General features: G+C 46.1%; 2 protein-coding genes across 6 annotated transcripts in view; one reads left to right on the plus strand and one right to left on the minus strand.

Annotated features, from left to right (window-relative positions):
- The window catches only part of LOC124013561 (FYVE, RhoGEF and PH domain-containing protein 6-like), a 28,817-nt gene extending 28,398 nt beyond the window's left edge, over positions 1–419 (minus strand). Inside the window, exon 1 of the mRNA XM_046327883.1 lies at positions 389–419. Coding sequence (XP_046183839.1) covers positions 389–419 — 31 coding nt within the window. The remainder of the gene's footprint in view (positions 1–388) is intronic.
- A 4,063-nt stretch (positions 420–4,482) lies between these two features.
- On the plus strand, positions 4,483–21,660 carry LOC124014503 (vezatin-like). Of its 5 annotated transcripts, none has more exons than XM_046329580.1 (12): positions 4,483–4,677; positions 6,483–6,620; positions 11,313–11,402; positions 11,520–11,704; positions 11,859–12,143; positions 12,650–12,808; positions 13,042–13,189; positions 17,059–17,408; positions 18,092–18,285; positions 18,703–18,803; positions 18,918–19,125; positions 19,236–21,660. In XM_046329580.1, the coding sequence occupies exons 1-12, from the start codon at positions 4,642–4,644 to the stop codon at positions 19,790–19,792; spliced, it is 2,451 nt and encodes an 816-aa protein (XP_046185536.1). In that variant the 5' UTR covers positions 4,483–4,641; the 3' UTR covers positions 19,793–21,660. The 5 variants fall into 5 exon arrangements, with proteins under 5 accessions (XP_046185536.1, XP_046185539.1, XP_046185535.1 ...); XM_046329583.1 differs by having other exon boundaries at positions 4,484–4,677; positions 12,662–12,808; XM_046329579.1 differs by lacking the exon at positions 4,483–4,677 and adding an exon at positions 4,734–5,106.
- The last annotated feature ends 42 nt before the right edge of the window (positions 21,661–21,702 follow it).

Genomic DNA, 21,702 nt, shown 5'->3' on the forward strand with positions numbered 1-21,702 from the left:
GCACAAGTCATTGAGGGCAGCTGTCTTACTCTCTTACTTTGTTTTTGTCCTAGTAGACCTACGTAATAGATCAGATGAATTAGGCTAATGCCATTGATTTCCCAGAAAGTGCACACACCTAGATCACATCCTAAATCAGTTGCTGATTAAAAGTGAGGAAAGAGACTGGCTACTGCAAATCCTCTTGAGGTGGCAGAGAAGCTTTACAGGCGGCTCTCCATAAAGGAGGATTCCTCACGAAACTAGAACAAAATAAGATCCTGATTTTTTTTCTCTCCACAAAATGTAATTCATAGAAGGGTCCTTTGGAGGATGTTTTATTGACATATATTTGGTATGTGTATCTTAAAACATAATAGATCATTAATTGAAGACGTTTTGGCCTTACCCAGGCCTCCTTTAAGACTCCAGTGTTTCATCTGTAGGCGCTACAATGTAAAAGTTTGTGTCATATGAAGCTTTACCACTTTAACACATTTCTTAAATACATTTATGAATATTGCAAAATATAAACATGAAAAATGAAAATATACTATGTTTGATTTGGCACATTTTACAATATATTGTTGAACATATTCTCTGCTAGTTTTATACTTACGGCCCATTTTATACAGAGAAATTGGCATAGTAGGCAATGTAACCAATTACAGCCCTCCCTTTACTTGTATCATTGCAAATCACAGAGGGTGACCATTTTTAATCCATTTTCACATTCACTCTGTTGGTAATGGTTACAAACTGGATCATTCTGCATAACTCTAAAAGTAGCAAAGATTATATTCTAGAACTTTGATATGCAGGTAAAGTATATTATGTTCAACAATATATTGAAACATTTGCCAAATCAAGTGTATATTTTCAAAATTCATGTTTAATTTTTCAATATTTATAAATGTACAGAACCAGTCAAAAGTTTGGAAACACCTACTCATTCAAGGGTTTTTCTTTATTTTTACTATTTTCTACGTTGTAGAATAATAATGAAGACATTGTCACGTTCGTCATAACGAGGAGATCAAGGTGCAGCGTGATAAGAATACATACTTCTTTTAATGAAGAATAAACACTGACCAAACTATACAAAACAACAAACTGAACATGACGCTATGTGACACGCGTACTGACAGGCAACTACACATAGACAATAACCCACACAATTACCCAAGGAATATGGCTACCTAAATATGGTCCCCAATCAGAGACAACGATAAACAGCTGCCTCTGATTGGGAACCAATCTAGGCAACAATAGACATATAAACACCTAGATATACAACAACCCCATGACATACAAAACCCCCTAGACAATACAAAAGCTACACAAACCACCCTCGTCACATCCTGACCTAACCAAAATAATAAAGAAAACAAAGATAACTAAGGTCGGGCGTGACAGACATCAAAACTATGAAATAACACATATGGAATTATGTAGTAACCAAAAAAGTGTTAAACAAATAAAGATATATTTTATATTTGAGATTCTTCAAAGTAGCCACCCTTTGCCTTGATGACAGCTTTGCACACTCTTGGCATTCTCTCAACCAGCTTCATGAGGAATGCTTTTCCAACAGTCTTGAAGGAGTTCCCGCATATGCTGAGCACTTGTTGGCTGCTTTTCCTTCACTCTGTGATACAACTCATCCAAAACCATCTTAATTGGGTTGAGGTTGGGTGATTATGGAGCCCAGGTCATCTGATGCAGCACTCAATCACTCTCCTTGGTCAAATAGACTTTACACAGCCTGGAGGTGGATTTTGGGGCATTGTCCTGTTGAAAACAAATGATAGTCCCATTAAGCCCAAACCAGATGGTATGGCATTTTGCTGCAGAATGCTGTGGTAGCCATGCTGGTTAAGTGTGTCTTGAACTCTAAATAAATCACTGACAGTGTCACCAGCAAAGCACCCCAACACCATCACACCTCCTCCATGCTTCACGGTGGGAACCACACATGCGGAGATCAAAACGGTCACCTACTCTGCGTCTCACAAAGACACAGCGGTTGGATTTAATATTTGGACTCATCAGACCAAAGGACAGATTTCCACGGGTCTTATGTTCATTGCTCGTGTTTCTTGGCCCAAGAAAGTCTCTTCTTCTTATTGTTGTCCTTTCGTAGTGGTTTCTTTGCAGAAACTGAACAGTTTATCTTGAGATGTGTCTGTTACTTGAACTCTGTGAAGCATTTATTTGGGTTGCGATCTGAGGTGCAGTTAACTTTAATGAACGTATACTCTACAGCAGAGGTAACTCTGGGTATTTCTTTCCTGTGGCGGTCCTCATGAGAGCCAGTTTAATCATATCGCTTGATGGCTTTTGCGACTGCACTTGAAGAAACTTTCAAAATGTTCTGGATTGACCTTCATGTGTTAAAGTAAAGATGGACTGTCATTTCTCTTTGCTTACTTGAGCTGTTCTTGCCATAATATGGACTTGGTCTTTTGCCAAATAGGGATATATTCTGTATACCACCCCTACCTTGTCACAACACAACTGATTGGCTCAAACACATTAAGGAAATAAATTCCACAAATTAACTTTTAACAAGGCACACCTGTTAATTTAAATACATTCCAGGTGACTACCCCATGAAGCTGGTTGAGAGAATGCCAAGCGTGTGTAAAGCTGTCACCAAGGCAAAGGGTGGCTACTTTGAAAAATGTGTTTAACACATTTTTTATTACTACATGATTCCATATGTGTTATTTCATAGTTTTGATGTCTTCACTAGTATTCTACAATGTAGAAAATAGTCAAAAATAAAGGAACCCCTGGAATGAGTAGGTGTGTCCAAACTTTTGATTGGTACTGTATGTAAGAAATGTGTTATTGAAATCAAAAGACTACTAATATTACAGAGCAAGCCATAAAGCTTCATATGACACCAACTTTTGCTAAATTGCACCTAATGGGAAAAAATACATTTCGGCTAAGGTCAAAAAGTCACAAATATTCCAACTTCAATTCATTTTTTCTCAATTATGCTTTAAGATACAAATGTCAAATATATGTCAACAATTATATGGATTACATTTTGTGAAAATCCCCCAAATCGTGGTATTCATTTTATTTTGTTCTAGTTTGGTGAGGAATCACCCAACAGTCTTCTAGCTTGATATTTCGTTATTAACATTTCCGTTTGTTCAGACCTTAGGTTCTGTGAATTGTGGGAGAACCATTGCGTAGACCGGAGTTGTCTGGCTTGTTTATGTTCGGTGAAGAAAATGTGTTTTCAGCTTCAATGGCACCAACCCAAGTAGAACCCCGTGTCATCTCGCTGCATTCGTCCTCCGTGTCCTAGTCTGTTTGTTCACTCTGGTTCAAAATGTTGTCGAACCTTTTGCCGAGTATGACCTGGGCGATTTCATTGCACTGACTGATTTTGAAGATGGCTGTGTGTGTGTGTGTTGTGAAATATGTGCGTCCTATATGCTATCCATAATGAGATGGCCAAAATGATATGGCCTCGTTTTCTGCTCGACTGGGCTGGATCAGGGCTACTGACTGGCCGGGCGAGTGCTACACCACGAGAAGCGGAGTCACGGAGCGGATGTACATGAAGCCTGAATGACCCTCTAGCTAATTTACTCATGGAAAAAATCTGTAAACTTCAGTGCCAAATCCCCTTTGCCTCAACGTATTGAAAAGTCATCGGTTTAGTGGTTGACAATCGCTGCTTTAAGTTATATAACCACGTTTGAAAGTTTGAAAAAAAAATCAATAGCGCATCTGACTGCATCAAAACAGGAGGAGAGATGTTACACAAAGAAGCTGAATGTATCTGCCCTCTCATACACGCTCTCTTTCTCTCTTCGCATTTGGCTGATGCATCAATTGTGTTGCATGTACTCTTGTTGGAGTATTCTAACCAGAATGATTGTTCTCCCTAAATCATGAGCGGGTGAAAACTGCTCATTTTTGCCACCACTATGCCTTCAGAGAGGTAACGTTATCATTATGAAAAACAGTCATTACAATGTAATAACCTGGGAAAGCTGAGCTATGTTGCTGCTAAAGTAACATAACGTAAAAGTTTTTTTTTCTGGATTTGCTCGGTAATACTCTTAACTGCAAACGCACTCAAATAAACTGCTTTGTCGACTAAATGCAACTACTTAGCCATCCAGGAAACAAACCTGTGCTCATGACTCCCGACTTGCTCCTTTCTTTACTCCATGAGTAAACTTGCGTTCAATGGGACCGCACGGAATTTCGTGAATTTTCTTTTTCAGGCGCCATTGTCAGTCACTCTCAAAGAACACCAGGTAAACAACATAAAAAGAAGCTAAATTCCGCTTATATCACCGACTGAAACGTGAATAAACTGTTTCCTCTAGTCCCCCTTTTTCCAGTTTTCTGGAGTTTCGTCCACGGCGCTGTTTCCTTTCCTCGCTCCCGGCTGAGGACGTTGCATTTCCCCGCGTGACCACTGGAGGATCCTGTCTCTGCTGCTCGAACACCGAGGTTCTCCGGGAAGCGTTTTGGGCGATTTGGATTGTGGGAAATGTTGTTTTTCCGAGGAGTTTGTTTTGTGCAGCAAACAGGGGTTAGCAACTGCTTCAAATGTTCACTTCTTGTCGTTTATAAACGACTACAATCCCAGAATGCGTAACGGTTGCATATCGATGGCGGAGAGCAATGACTGAGGAGTTTGATGAAGATGTGGTATTTGAGGTTTGTGTTTTTATTCGGGCGCATATGTTCCGTTTACGTGTGTCAAGCCCGAGTTTGTATAGGTTTTCGGATTCATTCTGCGTGATGAAATTGGCGTGGTTGACCAGACTGTCAGAGTAGCTTGCTCGCTAACGTTAGCTAGCTTATTAGCATGGCCATGAGAAACGTTTACCCATTGGCGTTTACACACCCGTTTTGCTTAGCTGAGACATAAATCCGAGCTAAATTGGCCGTGTAGTCTAGCCAATCCTGCCTGACCGCTAAGTAGCTTTTCTTATCATGGGACAGTGTGCTGTTTCATCATCATAGCTGGCGTGGAGAGTGTGTGGTGCTTTATGCGACGTAGTAAGGGAATAACGTTAGTTGTTCGAAACGTCTGACAGCCTGATGTGTCAACATGTGCACCCCCGATACCGTCCGATCATGCAAGTGAGTAACTTTAGCCCATCATGTCATGCTTGGATCGGGGTGTGTAATCATGATAACGTATTATATAGGTGGATCTATCAGGGTAGGCAAATGACTTGCTATCCAGATGTAGAAGCACGGAGATGTTTCGTTTTCTCTGATCCTACGGATGAGGAGTGTCCGCAGCTGGTTGGAAATTGGGTCAGGTGTCGCCTTGGTAAAATTAGAGCATACAATTGGTTATTATTTCTTAATTGTGGGCAAATTGTTGTTATGCCAGTGCCAAGTGCCAGTACGTTGTTCTAGGGGCAAACAGGGGAGAGGTAGAGATCAAAAGGCCCACTTTGCTGCTGCACATCTCTATTGTAGGGAGATTGAGGTGGGAGTCTGACCTGGGATGCTGTGATGCAGGACAGTGATTTGCTCATCCCTGCTGGAAACACACACACACACACACACACACACACACACACACACACACACACACACACACACACACACACACACACACACACACACACACACACACACACACACACACACACACACACACACACACTTCCAGTCAGTCCCACTTTAAGCTGAGCTTTAACACTTGATCATGGTGAACGCTCTTTTATGCAAGGATTTTAGATTTTTGTGTTTAATTCCATTGTTGGATTGAAATAATGGACTTTGGAGCAGATTAGGTGTAAGAAACGGGTATTGAAAGAGGCACGATGCTTAGGGCCAGGGGGAGGTTTAGGGATGGGTGAGTTAACATACATAGGGTGTTCTGTTCTCTTCTAGGCTTTTAACATTAGCATATCTTTGTTCAGCTTAAGTTTAGCCCTTAGCTAACTCGTCCCATGTTTCCAAAAAACCATAGCTAATCAATAAAAAACAAGCAGCTGCACACAGTAATACAATTAGTTGCCCATGACGAACAAGACTTGAGCAGAGAGAATAGATGATTTCCTTTCTTAGTTTGTCATCTGAGTGGCTGTTGTGCCCGCAGCATCAAGGTCTCTGTGTTTATGTATGGAAGTCAAGTGTGAAAGAGCGTGACAGAAATCTGCATGGATTGGCAAGGCGAATGGGAGGGAGGGTGGAGAATGAGCGTGTGAGTCCAGACGGTAATTGGAACGTAACGCTACAGCAGACCAGGGATGGTCTTCCTGCCACTTGCAGTGCCTGCTGGGTTGTGACACTTCTAAGAACAGCTGCCTGTATCTTGGGACATCTGTAACAGAGAATTGGGAAGAGCAGGAACATAAGCTGACATTTGTCTAAATCTCTCTCTCCTCTCCCATCCTCCTTCTACCCTTTCACACTCTTTTTTTCTCTTCCCCCTCTCTCTCTCTCTTTCTCTCTTTATCTTGCTCTCTCTACACACACTCCCCTCTCTCTCTTTCCAGAACTCTCCGCTCTTCCACTACCTGCAGGATCTAGGACACACAGACTTTGAGACGTGTCCCACAGTGTCTCAGGAGGACGAGTGTGGAGGAGGAGAGGGGGGGACGACCTCCCTCCAGGACAGCCTGTCCAAACCCACAGTGAGTGACCCCCCCCCCCCCCACACACACACACCCATCACTGCTACCATAAGGAACCCCCACTATGATCGCATAGCCTTGGGGTGTTGTATGTGTGTGCTTGACCAACTCCCTGTACATTCATGCAGGCAGACAGAAAGTAATTACATCTGCTATTGATTCCAAACAATGAAAACATATCACACACACTCACTCATTCACACTCATATACGGCTGGCAGACAGACAAGACAGGGATCATGGAGGAAAGAGAGCAACAGATTCAGAGCAAGGTATTTGTCTGTTCTACACACACACACTACTGTCCTCTATTCCAGGGATAGGCTCTGTCTATTTGGTCAAATTTCTCTATTAGTGCTGAGGGGAATTCCTAGTCCTGTTTAGGAACCTCTGTAAAAGGAAAAGAGTCTTTCTGTCCTCTCTCACGCTCCCTCTCGCGCTCTCTGATTCACTGTGGCTGAATTAGATTACTGATATCTGGAGTGCATTAAAGTCTTCTACGGTCATGCTGTTGCGTGTTAGTGTGTACATGTATTTGTCCGACCTTGTTTTTACTTGTGCGAACATGTGTATGCCTCTGTGGTGTGAGTGGCTTGTGTGATATGTACTGTAATATACATATGCACAATCATAGCGCTTTGCTAATGATACCCAGCTACTGTACAGTATGCAGTCATTTAAATATCTTTAGAGCCCTCAAGCAATGTTTGAAACATCTTGAACACACCCCTATTTCTATGTAGGGGGACAGGGTTCTGGCCAGCGCGTGGTCACATGACTCTGAGTGCATTCCTTTTCCTGTTTCTCTATTTTTTTCCCCGTGTGGGACAGGAAATTATGTCACATTAGCCTCCTCCGGGAACTTTCCGTCCGTCCGTGTCATGCTTCCTCTCTGTAGGCCTGTTATACGGAGGAGCGTATGGGAATTATTCTCATAGAGGACTCATCATGGATATAACTCGTTTAAACACCCGTTTCCATTGTTATTGGTCATTGCTATCATCCACCATTTTCAATTAGTCAATTAGTCAAGTAGTCAACTGGATGGGGATTCCTATGGGTTAATGGCAAAGATATGGTTATTCCTTGTCCAACATCCTGTAGCCCAGATAGAGATGCAGTGTGTGCGTGTGCGCGGGTTAACATGGACGATTGCCTGGTGTATATTTCCAGACAGTACAAGGTTCTTTATGCCACAACTTCCTGCTCGCTAACTGAAGAGAGAGGAGGCAGGACAAGACAGTTAACTAAAGAGAGCCGAGGAAGGACGAGACAGCTAACTGAAGAGAGCCGAGGAAGGACGAGACAGCTAACTGAAGAGAGCCGAGGCAGGACGAGACAGCTAACTGAAGAGAGAGAGAGAAGGCAGGACGAGACAGCTAACTGAAGAGAGAGAGAGAGAAGGCAGGACGAGACAGCTAACTGAAGAGAGAGAGAGAGAAGGCAGGACGAGACAGCTAACTGAAGAGAGAGAGAGAGAGAAGGCAGGACGAGACAGCTAACTGAAGAGAGAGAGAGAGAAGGCAGGAAGAGACAGCTAACTGAAGAGAGAGAGAGAAGGCAGGACGAGACAGCTAACTGAAGAGAGAGAGAGAAGGCAGGACGAGACGGCTAACTGAAGAGAGAGAGAGAAGGCAGGACGAGACGGCTAACTGAAGAGAGAGAGAAGGCAGGACGAGACGGCTAACTGAAGAGGGAGAGAAGGCAGGACGAGACGGCTAACTGAAGAGAGAGAGAAGGCAGGACGAGACGGCTAACTGAAGAGAGAGAGAGAAGGCAGGACGAGACGGCTAACTGAAGAGGGAGAGAAGGCAGGACGAGACGGCTAACTGAAGAGAGAGAGAAGGCAGGACGAGACGGCTAACTGAAGAGGGAGAGAAGGCAGGACGAGACGGCTAACTGAAGAGGGAGAGAAGGCAGGACGAGACGGCTAACTGAAGAGAGAGAGAGAAGGCAGGACGAGACGGCTAACTGAAGAGAGAGAGAAGGCAGGACGAGACGGCTAACTGAAGAGAGAGAGAAGGCAGGACGAGACGGCTAACTGAAGAGAGAGAGAAGGCAGGACGAGACAGCTAACTGAAGAGAGAGAGAGAGAAGGCAGGACGAGACAGCTAACTGAAGAGAGAGAGAGAAGGCAGGACGAGACGGCTAACTGAAGAGAGAGAAGGCAGGACGAGACGGCTAACTGAAGAGAGAGAGAAGGCAGGACGAGACGGCTAACTGAAGCGAGAGAGAGAAGGCAGGACGAGACGGCTAACTGAAGAGAGAGAGAAGGCAGGACGAGACGGCTAACTGAAGAGTGAGAGAAGGCAGGACGAGACGGCTAACTGAAGAGAGAGAGAGAAGGCAGGACGAGACGGCTAACTGAAGAGAGAGAGAGAAGGCAGGACGAGACGGCTAACTGAAGAGAGAGAGAGAAGGCAGGACGAGACGGCTAACTGAAGAGAGAGAGAGAAGGCAGGACGAGACGGCTAACTGAAGAGAGAGAGAAGGCAGGACGAGACGGCTAACTGAAGAGTGAGAGAAGGCAGGACGAGACGGCTAACTGAAGAGAGAGAGAGAAGGCAGGACGAGACGGCTAACTGAAGAGAGAGAGAGAAGGCAGGACGAGACGGCTAACTGAAGAGAGAGAGAGAAGGCAGGACGAGACGGCTAACTGAAGAGAGAGAGAGAAGGCAGGACGAGACGGCTAACTGAAGAGAGAGAGAGAAGGCAGGACGAGACGGCTAACTGAAGAGAGAGAGAGAAGGCAGGACGAGACGGCTAACTGAAGAGAGAGAGAGAGGCAGGACGAGACGGCTAACTGAAGAGAGAGAGAAGGCAGGACGAGACGGCTAACTGAAGAGAGAGAGAAGGCAGGACGAGACGGCTAACTGAAGAGAGAGAGAAGGCAGGACGAGACGGCTAACTGAAGAGAGAGAGAGAAGGCAGGACGAGACGGCTAACTGAAGAGAGAGAGAGAAGGCAGGACGAGGTCAGTTGAAGTTTATTTGCAATAAAAACTTCACCACCAACCTGCCTAGTCTCCTCCGTCAAATCCTGGAGTCATAAGAGAGTGAGATGTAGAGAAGATCAAGCGTTGAGGTTTTATGGCAATATGGATATAAGATTTAGAACACATACATAAATGTCACAGTCTCTCTCTCTCACACACGTCTTTGCAGAGTATTTTTTTCCATCCTCTCACACGGCAGACGGGGAGCACAAAGACTCAAGAATGTTCCCCTGGGTGATGCCAGTGGAATACTAAAGAGCAGGACCAGGAAATGAACTGTACTTACTAGTGATGTGTTGGTTGTTTGTGTCACTGTGTTTGCATTCCGCTGTCTGTGTTTCTTTGTGTGGCCCTTCTCTGTCTCCTGCCTTAATGTTTGGATGGGGAATATAAGATTGAGATGAGTGAGTAGTAGAGACTGAAAACGCCTACAGGGGCCTCCCCTTTCACGACTAACACACAACACACTACCCTCTCTCTGGGGGGTGGTTTAGATACCATGTTCTGTTCCTGCTGTGGTTGGTTGTTTAGTGTAGCGTGAACACCCAGTCCTGCAGCTCCGACTCAGACCCATAATCAATAGCCCTGCAGCCTGCTGGCCAATAACACACTGCGTCCCAATCTCCCAATAACAGTCATTCAGGGTAGAAAACACACCCAAGCCAGTCTGGATCAATAGTAAGGGTGAAGTTGCCCATAGATGCTGATCTTGGTTCAGTTTTGCATTTTCCACACTAATGGTTAATGTTAGGATTGGGAGAGGGTGAGCTGATCTTAGATCTTTACCGAGTGGAAACTTCTTCATGAACAACTGTAGCCTGGCTGGAACACTGAATCCCTACAGGCCTGGGTCAAAAATAGCACACTATATATAGGGAATAGGCTGCCATTTGGGACTCAACCTGAAATATGCCTCCTTAGTGGTGATGTTGTCTGATACTGATCGTACCAATGACTTTATGGGATAGTACTGCTACTTTCCCCAAGGGATAGAAAATACTGTGAGGAAAATAAGCTATTCTCATCACTAGATTGTGTGACTCGCTGTAGGCATTTTAATTCACTCACTCTTCACACTATATTATGGCTAAATGAAGGGGATCAGGATTTCTAATATAGATATTTTGGGGAATTGTTTAGTTAATAGCAGCATATCAAATTGTACAATTTAGTTGGAATGCTCATAATTACTCTGTTTGTATGCTAGTGATTAGAATATCTTTCTGTTTACTTTGTTTGTTTACAGTGAATCTCCTATTGGAACCTGGCAGACTATCAACTAGGGGGGAATGGAGGGTGTTTATGTGTGTTGGGGGGTACACACACACACACACACACACACACACACACACACACACACACACACACACACACACACACACACACACACACACACACACACACACACACACACAATCAGTCACTCATTGTTGGTGTTTCAAAGAGCCTGTTTCCTGGGATATGCCCTGGAATTAAGAAAATGTTTCTTAGGAATGTGTGTGTTATGAGCATTATTTGTAGTTGATGGCCAGAGCTCATTCCCCAGTTTGCTCTCACAGATGTAGTAGGCTGTGTCTTCTGCTGTTCGTATGAAGGATGTGTGACTTATTCATTTACAGAATTATGCCTGGTTGATTACTCTGTTCCCCTTATTAGCTCCTGTCTCTTCCCCCCTGACCCATCCTCTGTTATTGGCAGGGAGGACGTCTATGGAGATTAGCTGATGCCTTGTGGAGGCGGAGCCCGTTCCACCAGGCTGCCTCTGCCCATAGGCTGGAGCAGCAGCTGGTAAGGGTCACCATGGGACTAACCATAGAACTTTAAGTGACTTCATCCCAAAGACACATGTTCTTATATTCGTTCTCTCTGTGTCCAATCACTCTTTCTCTCTCTCCCTCCCTATAGGACTGTTTGTTTGGCCAGTACGCGGTGCAGTGTATCCTGGACCAGGATGTGTTGCTCCAGGAGGATGTGGAGCTCATCGAGCTGTTAGACCCCAGCCTGCTCACCCTGGGCGCCTCGCCCTCCGGCTCACCCAGACGAGACAACTCCCTGCCCTGCCCGCGTCTCCTCGCCTCTCCCTCGCAGTGGTACGCCCCAAACACAGATCCTAACTTAGTCACAAACACACACACACATAAATATCTACATGTTCACACAGCAGATACTAACATCCCATCTCTTTCTGTCTTGGTTTTCTTTCTCTTTCTTTTTCTCTTTTTCTCTCTTTCTCTTCTCTCTCAGGGATGTAGCTGTGCTGGTGGGCCTGGCTGCAGTGTTACTAGGCCTGTCCTCTCTCTCTGCCGGGGCCTGGTCTCTGGCTGTGATTCCGTGGTGTGCTGCAGTCATGGGCTGGGTGGGGCTGCGAGGGGCGGGGCTGTGGAGACAGGGGAGGATGCAGAGAGCAGCACACGCCCAGGCCTCCGAGCTGCAGACCATGGTGCTGAACAGTAAGGCTCTGACCAGCCTGGCCCGCAAGTCCCTGAGACTACTACAGGAGACAGAGGTCATCTCTCGAGGGTTCACCCTGTAAGTGGACCATTTGATCTACTTCATCCATAGTGGTAGTGTGCATCCTCACCTTCCTACTCGTGTTGTAAGTGTGCATGCTAACCCTGCTGTGAGTTTCATACTCTGTCCTTAACGTTACTGTCCACTTTCACACACTAGCACTTTTATCTACCCAACTATAAGGTTAGCACTTAGGCTAGTACCTATTATTATCTTAGTTTATCATTACCTGAAGGGCCCACTTTTTACCTTTACCTGCCTGTTCCACAGCCCGTTCCTCCCCACCCTACTCTCTGTTTCACTGTTCAGTCTCTGTAGTATTGTCGGTAGGACAGCATTGTCACTGTATTCGTATTTGTTTGTTTTGTGATAGCATTTTGTCATAACCGTGTCGTATGCTGTTAGCCTGTCCTGTTGTCTCAGTCATAAACGTGTTATTAGCATGTTGTTAGCATGTCGTGTTGCGTGTGCTTACCTGCCTTTCTGGGACGTCTGCACAGTTGTATCACATTTCACTTGTCAAGTCTGCTCGACAGGGTGAGTGCGGCCAGCTCCTTTAGTAGGGCGGGGCTGGGGGCAGGGCCACGGGGGCAGCAGTTGATTGGCCTGCGGAAGGCGGTGTATCGTGCACTCCGTTCGGCCTTCAGAGCCTCCCGCCGAGCCACGTGCCACATGCTCAAAGCATATCCTTCACACACACACACTCAGAGAGAGGGGGGGGGGGGTTATTGCCAGACTCAACTTATGCAGGAATTAAACAATGCAAGCACTAAATATTGATTTCTATCTGTAACCCCTTTAGTGTTACACTTGAGTGAATGTGTGTTAGAGGATATATTCTGTTTGACCAGTTTGGCGGGTCATTTAATATATGAGTGTCAATCTGTGAGCTGATGGCTCCTTAACTCGTACCCACGTACCCCCTGAACTCTGAGATCGACAATGTGACCAACTACGTGTCTGCGGTGCCCCTGAAGGAGCTGGGGATGGGCCTGGGGACAGAGCACCTGACTGACGAGGAGGCACAGGAGCTCACCGATGACTACAGCCTCCCTGCCCTCAAGGTAAGACGGACGGACGGACGAGATTGGGTTAGATTTGGGATAGAGAACTTGCTTTTATATAGATAGCGAGTCCGGCAAGAAGGATATCCTGCTTTCACTGGAACAGGCCCAGATCCACGCCTTTTGCGTGAAGAAAAGGGTACGCAGATCGGGGATCCTTCTGAGAAGCTGGAGGCGAGTGAGTAAACTCCCAATGCCTTCCATTCTCCTTGCTAACGTGCAATCGTTAGAAAATAAAATTGATGACCTATTATTAAGATTATCCTACCGGGACATTAAAAACTGTAACATCCTATGTTTCACGGAGACAAGGCTGAACGAAGAAACAGACCATATAGAGCTGGCGTGATTTTCCATGCACCGGCAGAAAAGAGACGCTACCCCTGGTAAGACGAAGGGTGGGGTTGTGTGTCTTTTTGTCAATAACAGCTGGTGTGCGATGTCTTATATTAAAGAAGTCAAGGTATTGCTCACCTGAGGTAGAGTACCTTATGATCAGTTGTCGACCACACTATCTACCAAGAGAGTTCTCATCTGTATTATTCGTATCCGTCTATTTACCACCACAAAGCGAAGCTGGCACTAGGACCGCACTCAACCAACTCTATAAGGCCATAAGCAAAGAAGAAAATGCTCACCCAGAAGCGGTGCTCCTAGTGGCTGGGGACTTTAATGCATGCGAACTTAAATCAGTTTTACCAAATTTTTACCAGCATGTCACATGTGCAACCAGGGGGGGAAAGAAATCCTAGCCCACATTTACTCCACACACAGAGATGCATACAAAGCTCTCCCCGCCCTCCATTTGGCAAATCAGACTACAATTCTCTCCTCCTGATTCCTGCTTACAAGCAAAAACTAAAGCAGGAAGTACCAGTGACTCGCTTAATACGGAACTGGTCAGATGACGCGGATGCTACACTACAGGCAGTGTTGCCAACTAAGCGACTCTATCGCTATATTTTGCGAGTATTCAGACCCCTCTAGCGACACATTTTCAAAGAATCGACTAGCGACATATTTGGCAACTTTTTCTGGTGTTATTGGAGACTTTTGGAGACTGATGTGAAAGCACGTATCGTTCTTACTCTTCTCAATGAGCAGCGGGTGCAGCCGTGGGCCTCACCCCCTTCCCAAAGCACTCACAGGTGGCCCATTCTTCGCTTAGCAGGCCCTCCCAGCTGCAGTCAGAGCAGGAGATGTTCACCCCTCCGCGTCCAGACTGCAAATGAATCTCGCATGCGGGAAGCCGTCGCTGGCTGATCCCTCCCTGATCCCGCTTACATTCAGGGCGGGATGTAAATGTAGAATGTTTATTGTCTAAAATATATCACTGCATTCGACTCACACAGCGTCAGTCACTTACTCACCTTGTCCACTGTGTGTGTGCCTGTGTGACATAAGCTAAACATCTAGCTGGCTAGCTCATCATGTCTGTCTAAACTGTACACTCAAAAATACAGAAAGGAGTGGGAATTGAACCCTGAATTTAAAGGCTGGTTGAAGCTGTTTATTTATCTCTTACTTTGCACATTTGTCCACTGCAAATCCACCATTCCAGAGTTTTACTTGCTATATTGTATCTACTTTGCCACCATGGCCTTTTTTTTGCCTTTACCTCCCTTATCTCAGCTCATTTGCTCACTTTGTATATAGACTTATTTTTCTACTGTATTATTGACTGTACGTTTATTTTACTCCATGTGTAACTCTTGTTGTTGTTGTATGTGTCAAACTGATTTGCTTTATCTTGGCCAGGTCGCAATTGTAAATGAGAACTTGTTCTCAACTTGCCTACCTGGTTAAATAATGGTGAAATAATAAAATAGAATATTGAAGATGATACATGGGCACACTGCCTGTATTGTAAGGCTGATTTCTACGCCAAACGTAGTGATGTAAAAAAACACATGACAACTCAAAAACATACTCAAATGGCAAAGCCTTATAACAGTTCCACCCAAAACAAGCAGCCATTTATGGTTTTAAAAAATTCAATCTGCAAAAAAGGCTGAGGCCACAATGGCATTAGCTATCGCTGAACACTGTTCCATGCTGGCATGTGATCACATTGGAGAAGCATGTAGAGCTGCTTTCTCAGACTCCACTGCTGCTATCCACTTCAAAATGCACAGAAATTATTAATGATGTTCTAGCACCATACTTTCTTAAAAAGTTGGTCGCAGATGTTGGTGACCAGCGTTTCAGCCTCCTCCTCGGTGAGTCCACGGATGTAAGGGTTTCTATGTAGCTGGGGATTGTGGTAAGGTACATTAGTGACACCAAGCAGACAATTGTATCAACATGTCTGGGGCTTGTTGAGTTGGAGGGAGGAGATGCCAAATCTATAGCCCGTGCTGTTGTGGCTTTCCTCGAAGTGTTGTCTTAAAAAAGAGAAACTCCTGGGGATAGGGACTGACAATGCCTCTGTTATGACGGGGATTAACAATGGGGTCCATAAAGTGCTGAAGGAAGAGTTTGGCCTCAAATATCTGGTTCTTATTCGCTGTGTGTGCCACTCTCTGCAGCTTGCTCATTTGTAGTTCTAAACATATTTAGGGTGTTTTTTACTCATGTTTTTTTGTCTCTCCCATGACGTTATTCCTCTCTACTACAGCGTCCATCACAATTACATGGCTAAATATGCTAATTAGGTGATGTCATTTAGCTACTTTTAGGACAGCCAATAGCTACTTTCCTTACTGAGGAGTTGGCAACACTGACTACAGGACTGTGTTTTGCTAGCACAGACAATGGCATTAAGGACTACACCCCCTCAGTCATTGGCTGCATCAATAAGTGCATCGACGACTTCGTCCCCACGGTGACTACGTACATATCCCAACCAGAAGCCATGGATTACAGGCAACATCTGCATCAAGCTAAAGGCTAGAGCTGCCACTTTCAAGGAGCGGGAGACTAATCTGGACACTTATAAGAAATCCTGCTATGCCCTCAGACGAACCATCAAACAAGCAAACCGTCAATACAGGATTAAGATTGAATCCTACTACACTGGCTCTGACACCCGTCGGATGTGTCAGGGTTTGAAAACTATTACCGACTACGAAGGGAAACCCAGACATGAGCTGCCCAGTGACGCGAGCTAAATGCATTTTTATGCTTGCTTCGAGGCAAGCAACACTGAAGCATGAACGAGAGCACCAGCTGTTCTGGATAACTGTGTGATAACGCTCTCTGTAGCCGATGTGAACAAAACCTTTTAAACAGGTCAACATTCACAAAGCCGCTGGGCCAGATGGATTACCCGGACGTGTACTCAAAGCATGCACGGACCAACTGTCAAGTGTCTTCACTGACATCTTCCTCTGACTGAGTCTGTAGTACCTACATGTTTCAAGCAGACCACCATAGTCCCTGTGCCTAAGGAAGCAAAGGTAACCTGCCTAAATGATTACCGCCCCGTGCCACTCACATCAGTAGCCATGAAGTGCTTTGAAAGGCTGGTCATGGCTCACATCAACAGCATCCTCCCAGACACCCTAGACCCACTCCAATTCGCATACAGATCCACAGAGGTCGCTTCTTTGGGCACAGGGACTATGGTGGTACTGGTGCCCCCCAGTATATAGCCTCGTTATTCTTATTGTGTTTTTATTATTACTTTTTATTTTTAGCCTACTTGGTCAATATTTTCTTCTTCTTGAACTGCACTGTTGGTTAGGGGCTTGTAAGTAAGCATTTCACTGTAAAGTCTACACTTGTTTTCGGCGCTTGTGGCAAATAAAGTTTGAGAAAGATACAAGGAAGAGATCATTTAGACGCAGGTCGATAGGTGAAATGAGGGGCATTTTCAGAGTGAGGGTGTTAGCTACTCTGTTTGTCCCTGTGGGCTTGCCGTCCTCCAGGTGCTGTTCCAGTTGTGGGTGGGGCAGAGCTCAGAATGTTTCCGCCGATTGGCCCTGCTGCTGTCACCACGACGACTGGAGGAGCCCAGGGAAGACTGTGTTAAAGGTGAAACCCCTCCTCCGCCCATACACCGCTCTGTTGCCACGGTGACACAGCCTCTCCACGGTGCCCTGGCCGGTTGCCTGAGCGACATGCAGCGTAGCTACGAGTTCCACCGGTACTTTGAGACGCAGAGCCGGACGCAGGGCTCGGACAGGGTGGGGCGCGCTCAGCAGAAATGCAGAGAGCTCAACACACTGCACACGTCTGTACGCAGCCTGCAGCTGCATCTCAGGGCCCTGCTCAACGAGTGAGTCAAACCTAACCCCTTACTCAACCCTCGCCCTCCTAACCCTAACACCTGTTACTCCATACCCTCCTCACCCCTCAGTCTAAAGGCGTCAGTATGCTTCAGTTCGGCTGGCGTGAAACGAACGAGAGTGCTCGTGTACTCCCTTCAAGAACCTTTGCTTGAAAAACGGGAAAAAATCAGCTATAGTATTGTTTGTCCATTTTGGATGCCGTAGCCAGTATACACTTCCTCAAAATAGTCTGAATTAATGTAAGATAACTCAATAATGTGTCATTAATTATGACGTTTTTGCAGAGGAGATCTTAGTCACACAATTTTACATCTAACTAAGATGTTTGGTGCAGTATTTCTCAATGAAAAAATGTCCATGAAAACAAGTTGTCTCTCATTGAATGACAACAGAAACTTCATTGAAGAATCCCTATTGGTCAACAATCTCTGACGAAGGGATGTAATACCGACTTTGGCTTGCCTTGAGAAAAGATGTTGTGTGCTGAAGTCCAAAACCAACTAAAGCGTCACAAAATGTAGTCATAATATATGCACAAACTCTGTTTCGGCTGGAAAGCATGCGGATGCCTTTAGCCCCCTTTCCTTACCCCCTCACCCCATCCTCCCCTCACTCCTCCTCCCCTAACCCCTCCTCCCCAAACCCTAATCTCACCTCTTCCCCCCACTAGGATGATTATCCTGGAGGATGACCTGGAGAAGCTGATGGTGACGAAAGAGTCGGTGGAGGTGACTGTGGAGGGCTACCAGGACCTCCAGGAGCGTCTCGGCCACCTGCAGCCCCACATGCAGGCCAGCGCCGGATGCTGGGAGGACACCGTGGGCCAAGTGGAGCGCATGCTGAGGAGAGCTAACACCTGCCCAGGTGAAGAACACACACTACCTTTATTAGGCTTAGGTAGTTAGCGCAGCTGACCAGTTGAGAGCTGACAGGCCCTGATATTGGGTCTGAATACTGCCCCCCCCCTTCCCCAGGTTTCCATGGTTACAGTGGAAGGGTTATTTTTGGTCAGTACTTCCTCCCCCCCGCCCAGCCTAGAGACTATTCAGAGTCAGTGAGGAAGTGGCTCCTTCAAATATAGGATTAGAACCAGACCTCGCAGGGAAGGGAGGGAGGGAACAATGGCCTAGTTTCACCACAGACTGTTTCAGCACATTTTAGAGGTCTACTCTTTGGGAGCAGGGAGCAAGTTGTGTGCACACACACTCCATTTGAGTGTGTGTGTGTGTACACCTACCTGTATGTGTGTGTAATACATTCTATCAATCCTTTCTCTTTCAGGAACTCCTGATGGTCCAGAGCAGTGTCTCCCTCCTGTGCCATGTACACCTGCCCCAACCTACACCCTCATCCTGGACAGGGACCCTGTGCCTGAGGAGCAGGTACTGAACCTCACCACTCACTGTGGATCTACACACACACACACACACACATTCAACTAGGTGCCATTAGTGTCTTTCTGTGTAATGGGTCTTTCCTGCCCTCTGATTGGCCAGGAGCTGGAAGCGTACGTGTCAGACTCAGAGGATGAGAACGGGTGGGCGGGGTCGGTGGTTGACATGCTGTCTCCCGAGGAACGAGAGCGCCAGCGGCGGGAGAGGGAGGAGTCTCGGCGCGTCCTATCGGAGCTCAAAGCCGTGCTGGGCCAGCGGGCGTCCGAGGGCGAGAGGAGGAAGTGGAAACAGCTGCTCTTCAACGACCAAGGTCTCGCTCCGCTTACCTACAATGCACCTCTCAGCCTCTGCCGCTCCTTCAGTTCTCTCTTTCTCTCATTTCATGTGATCATTTAATGATGTGTTTCTTTTGTCTCTTAGCGGCGGTGATGCCTATCGTTTCCGCGGAAAATTCTATAGAATATCAGATGCCCTCCGACCCATTGGACGCTCTGACCCTTGCGGGCGTAGCCAATCCAGGTGTCGCCGAGGGAAACCACCTATCGGAAAGGCTGAACAACGAGGAAGAAGACTGGATCAGGGACGAGCGCCCCCTCACAGAGGCAGAGGAAAAAGCACTTACAGAGTTCTGCTGTGGTGAGGCGGAGGAAAAGGGGGAGGAGGGTGAAGGTTGGGCTTCTGTCCCAGCCGGGACGAGCAAGGCGCTCTACCAATACGACGGGCTGCCTGACGAGGGGGCGGGACTGAATGGGCCCGACCTATTGCAGCCCCGGGTCCCCACCATCACGGTAATGGACAGGCTGACGGAACTACACGGCTCTGCGGCGCTCAGCTTTAATTCCGCCCTCGCTGCCCAGGTGGCAGCATGTTCATATACCTTCGCCAACATGGAGGAGCAGACGTTTGGAGACAGCGGAGAAGAGGATGAGGGAGAGAAGCGTTCGCTGCCTGATGGACAGACATGTGAGAAGGACTAGCGTCTAAACCCTCCTGCTTTACGGAGCTTTGAACAGAATAGTTATGGACAGACTGGCTCCTGTATTTATGTCTGACCCCACTCCTGGGTTATTTATTGCGGCTGTCCATTCCTTGGCTCCATGGGTCTCTGTCATGTCTTCATCGGTGTTTGTGAGTGTGTGTGCATGATTGGGTGAGTGAGGAAGCATTGTGTGTATGCGAAGTCTGACTTGTGTTTGTGAGTTTTAAGAAGAGCACTACACCACTTTATGTTCCACTCCTCCACCCATGCATCCATACTTTACCCACAATCCCCCTGTGGCCGCTCTCCTGTACTCAGGTACCAGAACCACAAGACAAACTCTGACCTCACCGTCACAAGGTCTTCAGTTTAACCCTAAGGATCCCCTGTAGCTATTGGAGGCAGAGAGACTTGGTTATAGCATCCATTATATTTTCTCTAACTATTGACCAGTACCTTTCCGTGGTATGTTCACGTTGCTCTAACAGTTTAGCATAGATGTCTGAGTCAAAAAGCCTGATTTAGCTAAATGATTATTATAATTTTTACCACATCACTCCCTATATGACTCCTGTATTGACAGGCAGAGTCTGGTGTGTGGTTGCTCTATTGAACGTGTGCACTGCAGCCCAGGGCAGAATGCTCAGGTACTGAATCACTGACTGAGGGCTGAATGTAAGATGTTACTATATATATATATACACACACACACACAGATGTTACTGCACACATACACACCACGCTGTAAAAGGAGAAGTACATTTCAAAGAGAGCAGGGCAAAGCTATTTTTATTATTACTGTTTTATTTCTGGTCTGCCTCTCTGAGTCTGCATTTCTACGCACTCCCCGCCTCACTAGGAAGGGCCCTATAACTGCAAAGATGTGTTGGCTGAAACACCTGTCACTCAACCTACAGCAACCAATGAGCAGACGGAGACTTCAGAGAGAAGGGTGGACATAGTTGACCTTGTTAAATGGACTAGACTACCAGATTTGGAAATATTTTAACATGTTATGTTTTTATTTGAGAGATGAATATGGTCAGGCAGTGGATTGCTGTGAAATGAAATTCATCCCCATCCACTAATGAACCACATTCACAGTGCTTATTTCCCCAGTGGTCTCGTCAAGTGCTCATCTGATGAGGGGATGATAACTGGGTGATTATTGAGGTAAAGTGTTGTACTACCTCGTGCCACCTCTACTGCACCTACTATGAAATCTGTTCCGCGTGTGTCTGTAACTCCCTATCTACTACATGTATCTCTGATCTGAATGGTCTGCTGTGTCAGAACGTTTTGGTTCTGTCTTGTGTACATCTGTAAATGTTTCCATGGAGATTGTACCACTGCATCTGGAGCGGCAGGTAGCCTAGTGGGTTAGAGCGTTGGGCCAGTAACCGAAAGGTTGCTGGATAGCATCCCCGAGCTGACAAGGTTCAAATCTGTCGTTCTGCCCCTGAACAAGGCAGTTAATCCACTGTTCCTCGGTAGGCTGTCATTGTAAGTAAGAATTTGTTCTTAACTGACTTGCCTAGTTAAATAAAGGTTACATTAAAATAAATATATATAAAAAATCTCTCCCCCGTCTCAGCATCTGTGTTTCCATAACGCTCACTAGAATGTGATTCAACTCCATTGATTTGGGACAGTTATTACAGAGTGTCCTGGAATGCTACTATCGTTGATTACAATTAATCAGAGTGATGATCGATGATGATGATCGAAGGACAGCATGTGCTTATTGACTGCACAGATGATTCCGCTTGTGTGTGTCTGGGGGTGTCTGACCCCCCCCACCCCACCGTGTCTGCCTTGTCTTGCCTTCCGGCCCCCTCCCATATGTCCCTTTCCTGAAGTGAGTTCTGTCCCTCCTGCATTTCATTTGTAAAATAAAATGCTATTCTG

This window comes from Oncorhynchus gorbuscha, linkage group LG25 (assembly GCF_021184085.1).
Source record: "Oncorhynchus gorbuscha isolate QuinsamMale2020 ecotype Even-year linkage group LG25, OgorEven_v1.0, whole genome shotgun sequence".
NCBI classification, from domain to species: Eukaryota; Metazoa; Chordata; class Actinopteri; order Salmoniformes; family Salmonidae; genus Oncorhynchus; species Oncorhynchus gorbuscha.